General features: G+C 37.9%; 1 protein-coding gene across 2 annotated transcripts; it reads right to left on the reverse strand.

The window, feature by feature from the left end:
• Positions 1–1,579: 1,579 nt before the first annotated feature.
• On the reverse strand, positions 1,580–7,245 carry LOC308390737 (uncharacterized protein). 2 transcript variants are annotated; one of them, XM_080873007.1, is made up of 7 exons: positions 6,939–7,245; positions 5,083–5,201; positions 4,812–5,000; positions 4,059–4,211; positions 2,796–2,954; positions 2,254–2,349; positions 1,580–2,175 (listed from the first exon to the last, which is right to left on the reverse strand). In XM_080873007.1, exons 4-7 carry the CDS (start codon positions 4,179–4,181, stop codon positions 1,855–1,857), a joined length of 699 nt encoding a protein of 232 aa, XP_080729133.1. In that variant the 5' UTR covers positions 4,182–4,211; positions 4,812–5,000; positions 5,083–5,201; positions 6,939–7,245; the 3' UTR covers positions 1,580–1,854. The 2 variants fall into 2 exon arrangements, with proteins under 2 accessions (XP_080729133.1, XP_080729132.1); XM_080873006.1 differs by lacking the exon at positions 6,939–7,245 and adding an exon at positions 6,213–6,560.
• Between the last annotated feature and the right edge of the window lie 4,200 nt (positions 7,246–11,445).

The raw sequence follows: 11,445 nt of genomic DNA on the forward strand, positions 1-11,445 counted from the left end.
TCTTTCTAAACAACCAAATGTCATGTTGCCATATCATTTTTTGATTGGTCGGCATGGTGCATTTTTCCACCAACACCAAAGGGGTGGGGTTTTTTTTGTTTTGTTTTTTGGTCATAAGCAGAGAGTGCTTGCTAGCGCTGTCCTTAGACAGTAAACGTGATTGTTTATCATGACTCTGGTTTTTACGTGCCCTATCAACACAATTTAAAAACTTGTTGCTTTGTCATCTTGAAGTGGTCATGTGATTGGCTTACCACGACTACTTTATTCTTCCTCAGTCAAACAGCAGCACTCATGCCATTGTTTTGCCCCCCTAGCGCCAGGTGTTGTGCTAGAAAGTGATCGTCTGTTGGAAAAGTGATTGCCGTCCGCAGAGCGCGCGCAGCTACTTAAAGCTGTAGCGCCCAGATTACTTACAGCTACTTCCGTGCAACTGATATAAGGTGCAGTAAGCTGAACACAGCTTCAACCGTCTCAGAAAATACGTAGCTGAACTTGTAATGAAAATGGTCATTAGTTGCACCTGATCCATCAAAAAAAATACTCTTGCAGAATACCGCTATAATACGGTGTGAATATCTAAGGTTGACTCTAGCGACTATACATCTCAAATGCTGTTCTTCCAAAACATTCGGTAAGCTCCTAAAACTCACTACCTAATTTATTTATTTTTTAAACTGGAGATACTGTAGAAAGACTTTACTGTACACTGTAAAAAAAAAAAAAAACGTTGCTAAAACTTAAAAACTCAAGGCAACCGACTGTATTTAAGTTTTTAGGTTCTGATGGATAACTTATAATTTCAAGTTTAGGTGATAAGTTGCTTTAGCTAATGTTTTTGTGTTGACAAAATTAATAATTGTCCTTTTTCTCAACTCATATTTTATTGTTTTTGCAACGTATTTCCTAAAGTTTACACAAGGTATTAGTTTTAGTTTTGGCAACGTATTTCCTAAAGTTTACACAAGGTATTAGTTTTAGTTTTGGCAACGTATTTCCTAAAGTTTACACAAGGTATTAGTTTTAGTTTTGGCAACGTATTTCCTAAAGTTTACACAACATATTTTTTTTGTTTTGCCAATCAATTTCCTAAAGTTTAGAAAAAGTATCTTTCATAGTTTTCATGAGGTGCTCCCTGTTGTACCAATGAATGTTTACACAGTTGATTTTCAAATAACTTTGTGTTCAAACACAACTGCACCACTGACAATGTTGACTTTTGAGATCAGCCATTTTTAACATACTGACAACATTCAGCCACAAATAAAGTCCTTCCAAAAACACAAAAAAAGTCAAATTTTTGTAACAAATGTTACTCATCCAATTTTAAAGGTGGTGTTGTCAGACAGAATATCAAACCTATCTTGATAGATAGTCACTAACAAACAGATTCAAAACATCAGATGGCAGGATGTGAACAACTTCCTGGTTTCCATACAGCTAACAACTTTCAAACAAATTTTTCCACCACTTGTCTTTTAATAGTAATGGTATCAACACTCCAATTTCCTGTGAAGTTCAGTATCGCGCCACATTTGTTATAAAACTAATACAAATGTACCTAAAATCAGATTATAAAAATTGTTTAAAACAGCTCAAGTTAGAATAAAACCTTTCAACATTTTATAATAACATGTTATACATGAAATCTGCAATCAGCCATGCAAGCTACATTAAGTAAAGTTAGAACAGAAGACATTGATTCAGAACTTTCTGCACCTTACCGTTTTCTTAAAGACAGAAATTAACTTTTTTCAGAGCAACTTGCCACGAAACCCAAAAACAGTAAATCAAAACAAATTGCCATTCTGTTTTACACAAGTTGCATTTGAGTTGAACATGTTGTCAAATAGGTTAGACTTTGGTTAAGAGCTTGGTTTTGAAGCTTCTTATCCTCTGGGAACAGGTAGATGTCAACTCCATAAAAATGTGTTGCACAGCTTCAAATGTGTACTTGAGTTCTTTGGGAAACTCCATGTTGAGCCCATAAAGTAGGCCAAACAAGTAGGCAAAGGCAGTGGGAAGGTCTGGCAGATCATCAAGAATAATGTCCTCTTCCAAAACAATGGCAGTGTTGACCACTGTGGACTGCGAGTTGGGTCCCACGTAGTCCTCCAGAACAGTGAGGATGCCCACCGTAACACCTCGGGTTGCCCTCTCAACTGGATCTGTATCCTATGCAAAATAAAAAACAACAGTACATATAAGTCTCTGAAAACCAAAACTGAAGATTGAGTAGATTTGCATACTCACCAGACATGTTAAGAAGAGTTTGGTCTCGTCGTCGCGAACAAATATCGGTAACCCTTCCAAACTGATGGTTCGTCGATGCTGGACTATGTTTGAGACCTAAAACAAGGAAATCAAATAAGACTCAGTCTCATTTATAAACCTACCATTTTGTTTTTAAAACACATTAAGTGTTGTTGCTCAAAATACAGCCTTAAGAAATAAGATGTTGAAATGAGTTATTACAGATAATTGGTCATGTTTTTGTCAGTTTTTTTTTTTTATTTATTTTTTAAGTAATTTTGATGTGCAACAAATGTAGCACACTTATTACAACATTTATAACAAAAAGTGCCATGAGTGGGATGAGAGTTGAACTGTCTGTCATTACCTGCAATCTGCCAAACACAGCGCTGCTTGTTAGCTTATAATCCCATTCAGGACACACTTTTTGAAAACTAACAATTTTTACATCAATTTAGTAAATATTTAATAAAGTATCTTTCGTTACAGTGGGAACTTCAGGTTCCTCATAAACCAGACACAAATACATTTTTATATATTACCTGTTCATCAAACTTCTGCAACAGGGAATCCATGTCATTGCGGAAAGCAGCTTTTCTAATTCGATACAGCTTAATCAGCCGAAGTGAGTAAGTGTCGAGGGCAGTCATGAAGGTCCCCATGAGATCCTTGGTGGTAATGCGTGAGAATTCCGCACAAATCTACAAAGCAACAAAAAAAATATAGAAGAAAACTTTTAAAGGTACATTATATAAAAATCACATTGTTTTCAAATTTGGTTAAAAGAGCTTAATTTCAAAACATTTAGTTAGTCTCGGTTGATCTATTGGTCAGGCCTTGATTGGATTTTTTTTTTTTTCCCTTAGTGGTAGTGGTGGTACAAATTATAACTGACGTATTAAAAAAAAAAAAAAAAAAAAACAAAACAAGAAAAATCTGATCGGCAGATTTTACAGTAAGTCTATAGAATACCTAATCAAATGTTGATAAGACAAAATAATGGTTTCAATTGTTACAGGATGTATTGCAGAAAAGAAATAAATCAATAAACAGTGGCGCGATATGGCAGCGTCACTTCTGTCAGTCTACCCCAGGGCAGCTGTGGCTACAACTGTGGTTTCCCTGCACCGATGTGTGAATGTGAGAGTGAGTGAGTGAGTAGTGGAATTATAAAGCGCTTTGGGTGCCCAGAGAAGAGCAAAATAAAAGCAATCCGTTATTATACACAGCAAGTTGACAAGTAAATAGATTTCACTTCAATAGAGTTCATATTTTTAGAGCCAAGTATTTTTTTATATTTTACCACTAGCATTGTTAGCTCAACGGTAGCCTTCAACCTTTTCTACAAGATATTGGAGTGATACAAACAGATGCTTCTCAAGGGCACAAGAAATGGAGCTCACGTTCATTTACTCACCCAGACAAGTTTCGAGGCATTTGGAGTTGTTCAGAAGGAATTGTAAAGGTCCTATATCATGTAAAATCAACTTTTTGGAGCTTTTAAACACATTTTAATGTTATTTCCTTAGATTAAAATCCCTCCAGAGTGGTTTTTGGCTTAATTCAGGCATTTCTTAGTTGTCTCAGTGAATCCTTTCCCCATAACCGTGGCTCAGCTCTCTCTTGCAAAACGACTGACTCGTAACATTGGGATTAAAATTTCTTTCTAACAACTCCAAATGCCTTGAAATTTTTCTGGGTGAATAAATGAACGTTTTCAATTTTAGAAATAAGACCACACTGGGGAAAAAGGGAAGAAGAAAAAAACGGAAGTTTTCCTTTAAATATTTAAGAGATTATCTTACCTGTTCTTTCAAGAAGAGAGCTGGCCATCTGAGCTGCATTTCCTTGACCAAGGGCTGCATCTCCACAACTTCTTTCCTCCTGAGAGAGAATGTGATGTCCATCTTTTGGGTGATGAGTGCCATGTTCTTATCCGTCTTCTTCACCTTTTGGTTCTGTTGAGATAATTAATGGGTTGGTTTTGAAAAGTGCATCATTTATATTTTTAATTACATCATCATCTGCCTCAATGTTCTGTTAAGCAAGCACCTGTTTGATTCTTTGAAATGAATGAACCTGAGAAAATTTTAAAATGTCACTAATTTCCTCAATAATTCTCTGCAAAGCACTTTTAGAAACATGTAACAATGTTTGCATGCATAGAAAAAGTCTAGCTATTTTATGTTCAAGACATTGGTAATCTACAAACTCATTGTCCTCTTTATCACTTGATGCTACACCTGAACCACTTGGTAATGTCTCTGGCTCCTGAGAGGTATTTAAGGATTTATCAGGGGAGCTACTTTCACTAGGACATGCATTTGCATGAGAAATCAGTCTAATACAGTTTTTTATATCTTTTGAGTTTTTGTGCTTTCTGCTTGTGTGTGACGTAAAGGTTGTTAAATTGTTGGTAGCATAGTCACATTTTTGGAAAGGACAGGATACAGTCTTATTTTTGTTTTAAGTGCCTTAAAATATGTGAAATAAATGTATGCTGTGAGCAGTTTTCCTTAAATTCACAAAAATCACAAAAAAATGTTGAGATCTCCTGCCTTTTCTTAGCCCTGTTGTGTGATCTGCTGAGGTGAGACTTCAATGCCCCTCGTGTCCTGAACGAACAGACGCAGTCACTGTAAACACAGGGCAAATGAAATCCTCTTCTATGTCGTAGCTGGTGATGTCTTAAGAGTACTTCTTGGCTTGAACAGACAAAAGAGCAGAACTGGCACTGCATACAAAAGCTATAATGAGAAGAGAGGAGAGGACAGTGTCAACAATTCAAAAGAAACCTGAATTAATCTCAAATTACCAAAGTTACATTACCTGATAATGTGTTTGGGGCGGGGGGCAGGCACTCCTGTTCTGATTCCTCTCCTTACCAACTCCTCATCAGTCCCTCATAAATCAGGACAAGCAGTGGTCTGGAGTTGGCTTTTAATTCTCTAAATAAATAAAAATAGCAATTAGTTTTAAAATAAAATACCAGCTTCCTGACATTACTTAAGAATTTTTTTCTCCTGTCCTAATTTTTTTGGCTCACTAAAGTGAGCTGATTCTGCCTTGTAAAATGCCATGTGAAACACAGTAAAACAAATAATTTACAAAACATACATTACATCAAATGTTTAATTTATTTAATTTATTATTAACAAATTGTATTCTACATGGAATGCACCAACAGTATACTGGGATGTATTATGTAAGCCAAGGATAATTTTGTGTGATTGGTTTTACAACTTAGAATGACAAACATTGGATTGAGAGTATGAGTGGGATAAAACTCCTGAAGCATCTGTTTAAATTATCAGTGCATTTATTAATGGTGCTCCATAAATAAACCAAAACAATGTTGTTTTGTGCATAACAAAAAGCTCACAATTGTGCAGTCAAAATGTAAAATAAAAGATGCTGAGCATAATAACAAAGACAGATTTTGCAGCTGCTCTGTTTCCAAGTTCTACTGCGCAACTGACAGCCTGGAGTTTGAAATCCTCTTTGTAACCGTGTCTCTTACAGGCGCCATTTATGGTCCTTACACGCATAATATGGTAATATTACGTTGAAGCAGAGTACGTATCACTCTGCGAGGCTCCTCGGTAGCCGTAATGCTCCAACAATCCATCAAGCAGTGCAGCTTCATAGCTTACCAAAGTCGTACCAAAACATTTTTTGACATATTTTTTTAAGCTGTGTACCACATAAAATTGGTTCGAGGTCAGTAAGCACAACCAGAATTCATACATAAGGCAGACTGTCGATTTTTGAGATGAAAGGATTTTAGGCCGTGCGTCAACGCGTTAGCCCGGTTAGCTCACTAACGCCACCCAGCCCCACGCACGGGGTGATCCGCGGTAACTAGTTAACGGAGATTTGCCCCGTTAATGCAGTTATGGCATTAACTTTACGCTGACAGTACTAAAATAGTAATCTTCAAATGTTTTCTTTTTACCGACCAGCTCCTCTTTGATAGCTGCCGTGTCCATCTTGTCGTTGCCTGCAGGTGAAGCGATGGGGGAGGGGGAGTTGTGTTCAGTGAAGGAGAGAGGCGGAGTAACACAGCGTAGAGACAAAAGTGGACGAAAGAGAGGCAAACTTGCGGCTCCACGAGTATAATGATAATGTAGACTATATCGATATAAACTATATTGTCACATCTCATATTTCATTTAGTTCATTTAGTGGAGCTCGCTGGCCATGAGGACTCCACCACCCCGTTCACACAGAAACTAAAGCACACATTTTATTGGCTAGATGTGATTCGAACAAATTAAACGACATGGCAGCAGGCGCCCCCGAACTTTATTTTATTTTATTTAAATAGCGGTGGGGGGTTGCTGCCGTTGGTCATGAGTGAGCCAGCCTATTTTGTTTCGTTCGGTGGTATGGCGGCCACAGACTGCACTTCATGAAATACGCATAGGGGGTGTCGCGGAGGCTTGTCAGATATGAGCGCGCCTCTTTAGTAGCGAAGTTTGTCGGATTTTCATTGTTTTGTGACATGGAATCTTAAATGATATAGTAAACACATACCCATAAGCCACAAGGCTTCTTAGCCAAGAAAGTAATGCTATGCTAAGTTTCGGAAAAATACGAAGAACTTCAGTTGTGATATTTCTAACAGACAAATTGAGACTGTTCAAACATATACTGTCTGATATAATAAAAGAAACATTACTTGCCTTTAGAAACTTGAGATGAACGATCTATCCAGCTCCTAGCCTCACGTTCTCATTAAGGCAGACGGGCAGGTGGCTTTCAGTCCTTGCAAAAGCGCAAAGTAGACCCCGTAGCATCCAAAAATATGAGATGCGCATGCGTACTCAGGCACAGAAAGGCGCCAACAGCTTCAACTCATGTAAAACTTGAATTCATTCATTTTGCCAGCAATAAATTTCATCTGAGACCAACTTTTGCTCCAAAACGTTAAATGATTAGTTGAAACCCTTAATGTATTTGAGTTTATGGGCCAACTGAACTTTTATTGTTGAATTGTGAAAGAAATGACTGTAAGCTCAACAACTGCAAGTTTGATTTTTTACAGTGTATAGAAACCAAGACCAAGACCTGGGTGTAATGTGGGTGTTATCGGCTGTGACACCGAAGGGGTCGGAGACTTCACTTGTTTTACTCAGATGAATTGGACAGGCTACTAGAAGCTCAGAGGCTTCAGCATCTTGATAGAAAACTTGATAGAGCAATGGGCCGTGGTGGCACTGAACATAGGCTTACATCGATAAAATGCAGCGTACTGTGTATACAGTATATATCCAACGAGATGTGTATTCAGTTGAAACCATTAAAATGCTGAGAGAACCCTATAGCATAAATGAAATTGTTGTACATACTCACTGGGCCCTGACCGACAAAATGGAGTGCAAATGTTAAGTACTGCAAGATGTAAAGTACAAACACATTATGGGCAGGTATTAGCTTATAAAACACAGCAAACCAGAGAATGGGAACAGTCCTTGCAGTGGTGTAGCTTACCTACGGTTTTTAATAGCAAGGTGTTTATTATTGCATCCCCCTACCCGCAACTCCCACCCCACCCATAGGGGAGGAAAAAAAATTATATCATGTTATGAGATTTAAAAGTCACCAGAGGATTGTACCGTACTTGGCACCTTAAGATTTTTGTTCAGCATTTTAAATTTTCAGGAGTACATTTGCGCGCATTATGTATGATGAACACATAGAAACAAAACCAAACAAAATAATAAAATTCAGTATCTACTCCTCATCTTTTGCCAAAAACATGTTTTTTCTTGTCATTCACTGATGCAGTTAGTTATGCAGGATCCCGGAAAAAAACACTTTAATGCGGTGTTTGTGCTTTAACAAATTAAATTATGGCCCATTTGACAGCCATGTTTGACAACTGCAGTGGCATTTAAATTCAGCCCCATGATGTCATTTAAAAATACACCTCAAACTTTGCCACACTCTTTGCTCTTTAGTCTTGAAGGGGAAATGATCACTGATTTGTCACCACTCAGCAGTACTTTTCTTCTTAATGAATTTTTAATATCCTTAATGACAGCAGAAGAATGATGTCATTAGGAGTGGATGTTTGGAAAACGCTGACTTGAACTCTTTTGGGCGACCATTTTTATAATAATTTAATATAGATTAACGCCCCATAGTAATGAGCAGTTTGACTATGAGGGGGGCAGCCATTTAAAGTAAGACCCTACTATTCATTTAGCAGTACACATTAAAAACTTTAGGTTGTTTATGGTCAAGTCTTTTATTCTCTGAAGTTTTTTTTTAGTGTGTGTGTGTAATGCTAAAACTACTGACAGGATATTATAGTATAACCAAGTCTTCCCAAACATTATGAGACAAATAAGAGATGTCATGACACATTTTCTGAATAACTGTGCAAAGTAGCTACAAGTATCTACATCCACTAATGCTGTGATCATCTACGGACACAGCAGCAATGCCATGGAGGCAAGAGAATTAAGATTGTGTCCTCCTGGTAATTTACCTACTGGACCTTGTGTGCTGGTGAAGTGTGAATCAATTTGTAAAGGATAGTTAAATTTCTATAACAACCTCCCCCTTCTTCACACTTGACTATCCCACATCAGCTATTAAAAATGGAAAGAAAAAAAAAATCACGTGGTGTCTTATGAAGATGATCAAGGGGAAGGCCACTCACTGGGAATGATAAAACGACTGGCTGCACTTTCACCTTTTTTTTTCTTTCTTTGCTGAATGGGCTGACCTCTCCTTCTGTGTACCGTATGCGTGTATGACAAGCACAGGCCGACAGATAAATAAACAAGCCTGGAAAGCCTAAAATGAATAAAACAAGAAGCAGGAAGCTGGCTGGCTAGGACACTGATATCCCTTGGCAAAATGTTTTATCATATTCAGCAAAAGAAGAGCCTTTATTTTATTGATTTAAAAAAAATCCCAGAGGCACTAAAAGGAACAGGCAATGATTAATGTCCCTCTCAGAAAAAGAAATTATATGGAATAAATTAAACTACTGCGGCAGCAAATTGAAAAATAAGGATGTAAATGAGGTTTGAATACTTAATATCTTATAAAGAAAAATAGTCAATGAGGCCCAAAAATGATGAGGGATTGCCAAAGAAACATAATATTAACTTTAATGGCTGAGGCTAGATTTTCTGTACTGTCAGAATTTACCTGTCACAACTGATTTTCTCCAGCAGACATGAAAAATGAGCAACACCATTTGAAGCAATTGAAGGCAGTCATTCTCTTCTCGACGTGAAAAATAAGAAGAGAAACAGATAAAAGTGGCATTAAGGAGCTAGAATGTCTTTTGCTTTAGATGATTATTGGCTTGTGTTATTTTATACATGACTTAAATCCTGAGTTCTGCATCTGTTTGCTTGAAAATGCCTTCTTTTAATCACACGATTGCCTTATTGCTATAGCACGCAGGTTTGTAGGTGCATCATTGGAGAGCATTATGTTCGTATAAGGAGCTCATGTTTATCACAGACTTCATCTCCAGGCTCCATCAAACCTAAGAGCCTGTCCTTATGTTAATGCAATGATCTGCGCTTGATTTATCCCGCATTATGACATTTATTTTTCTTTCACTATCATCGGAAAAGGTCAATCTGCTGAAAGTCAGCCCTGACGATATTTGTCATTTGGGCTCTTTTAGATCATCCTCATCACATTCACGTTCCCTCAATTAAGACACGACGCAATCTGGAATCAGTCACTCTTCCAGCCATCGTTTACACCGTGGTACACGTCGCACAATGCCAGCTAAATGAGAAGAAAGCCAAAAGCAAGAGCGAGATGTGCGGCACATTATCAGTCGAAGTCGTTGTAGAGTTGGCCCCCGGTCCTCCCCATCCATCAGAGTTGGGGTAAAGATGAGAGTGTGAGACGGGGCCTGGGGAGTGGCAGTCGGGTGCTTGCATTGCACCCCATTACTTCAGATGGATAGCAGAGGGGTGCTCCACATTAAACACTGTTCCCTCAGTCGGAACCTTTAATTATAATTCCTCAGTATCACTTACAGCAGCCCAGCACAGATGTTAAAAACCTTTCGTGGCTTGGTTACCCCACCTTAGTTAATCTCGAGGAGGGGTGAAGATACAGATGGCATATCAAGAGGCGGAGGATATGCTTGATCTCTGACAACATAAGCTCTTTTTCTGTAGGGGAGGATTAAAAAATGTATTTGCATGTTTGTGGAAAAACAAAATTGTCTGAATCCAAAGCTGCAAGAAAAAAATATTAAGAGTTCACACTACCACTAAAGTGTAGGAGCAGTTCAGCTTTGAGCTAGGCTTGTAGGTAAGGGAGGGAGGACTGTAAATCAGTATGCCTATGAGCAGCTTTGTTTACATATTACAGTCTTTACTTTAGTCTGAAGGGCTCAGCAGCCCTTACATCACCCTGCCTCTGTGTATGGCTCATAAAACTACAGAAGGAATATAACGCTGCTGTGGTTTGCTGCTTTAACAGTGAGCTGGGGCATCGTTGTAAGACTAGTACACATAGAAACATCAAAGAATATGTCAACATTCAAGCAACAGAAAAAGAAAGACAAGTTCTGAAAAACTATACATCTATATATATATAGATAGATAGATATAGATAAAGATATACATATATATACATATAAAAAGAGGAAAGTGTGTTGCTATAAACAGATTCAAATGTGATAAAAAGTTGTTGTTCCTCTTTAAAAGCAAGTTTTACCCTTAGTGACCCAGAAAAGAAAAACTCTTAACAATACACAGGGTTACTTTTTATTGAACTCTTGGGTGTGCTGCTGTACACTCATTAAAAAAAGGTACAACAAGAATTACTCACACTCACCTGTATTCAACCAAACAGGTAAACAACAGAGAGCAGGAGTACATCCTGCCTTTACACTCAGTTTAATGCACTTGAATTGTATTGTAGCTGAAAATACTACTAACCCTAATTTAACTGCTGCTGCTGTGGTGCAATTTAAAGCAGTTCCTTGGCAATTTACTACACTTATCCCTGATTTAGACTTCGGCAGGGAGACTTTGTAGAGACCTACGAAAATGGCCAACAACATTGCCTACATTTGTTTGTGTGGGTACATGTGAATTATTGTGCGGTCGTGTCCTAATGTTGTTTATGCTGTACCGGCAGATATTAAAAAACTGTGTTGGGACTTGTTCATTTTGGCAGTTTCAGCAGTCTCCTTCT

Source organism: Rhamphochromis sp. 'chilingali' (genome assembly GCF_963969265.1).
Source record: "Rhamphochromis sp. 'chilingali' genome assembly, chromosome: 22".
In the NCBI taxonomy this organism is placed as follows: domain Eukaryota; kingdom Metazoa; phylum Chordata; class Actinopteri; order Cichliformes; family Cichlidae; genus Rhamphochromis; species Rhamphochromis sp. 'chilingali'.

What these genes read in the sequence shown, in the direction of transcription:
- LOC308390737 (XM_080873007.1), bottom strand. Translation starts at nt 4,181, where the DNA reads ATGGCACTCATCACCCAAAAGATGGACATCACATTCTCTCTCAGGAGG. An exon ending in TGCAGAAGTTTGATGAACAG is followed by an intron (nt 2,350 to 2,795) that starts GTAATATATAAA and finishes TCCTTGTTTTAG; the next exon opens with GTCTCAAACATAGTCCAGCA. An exon ending in AACTCTTCTTAACATGTCTG is followed by an intron (nt 2,176 to 2,253) that starts GTGAGTATGCAA and finishes TATTTTGCATAG; the next exon opens with GATACAGATCCAGTTGAGAG.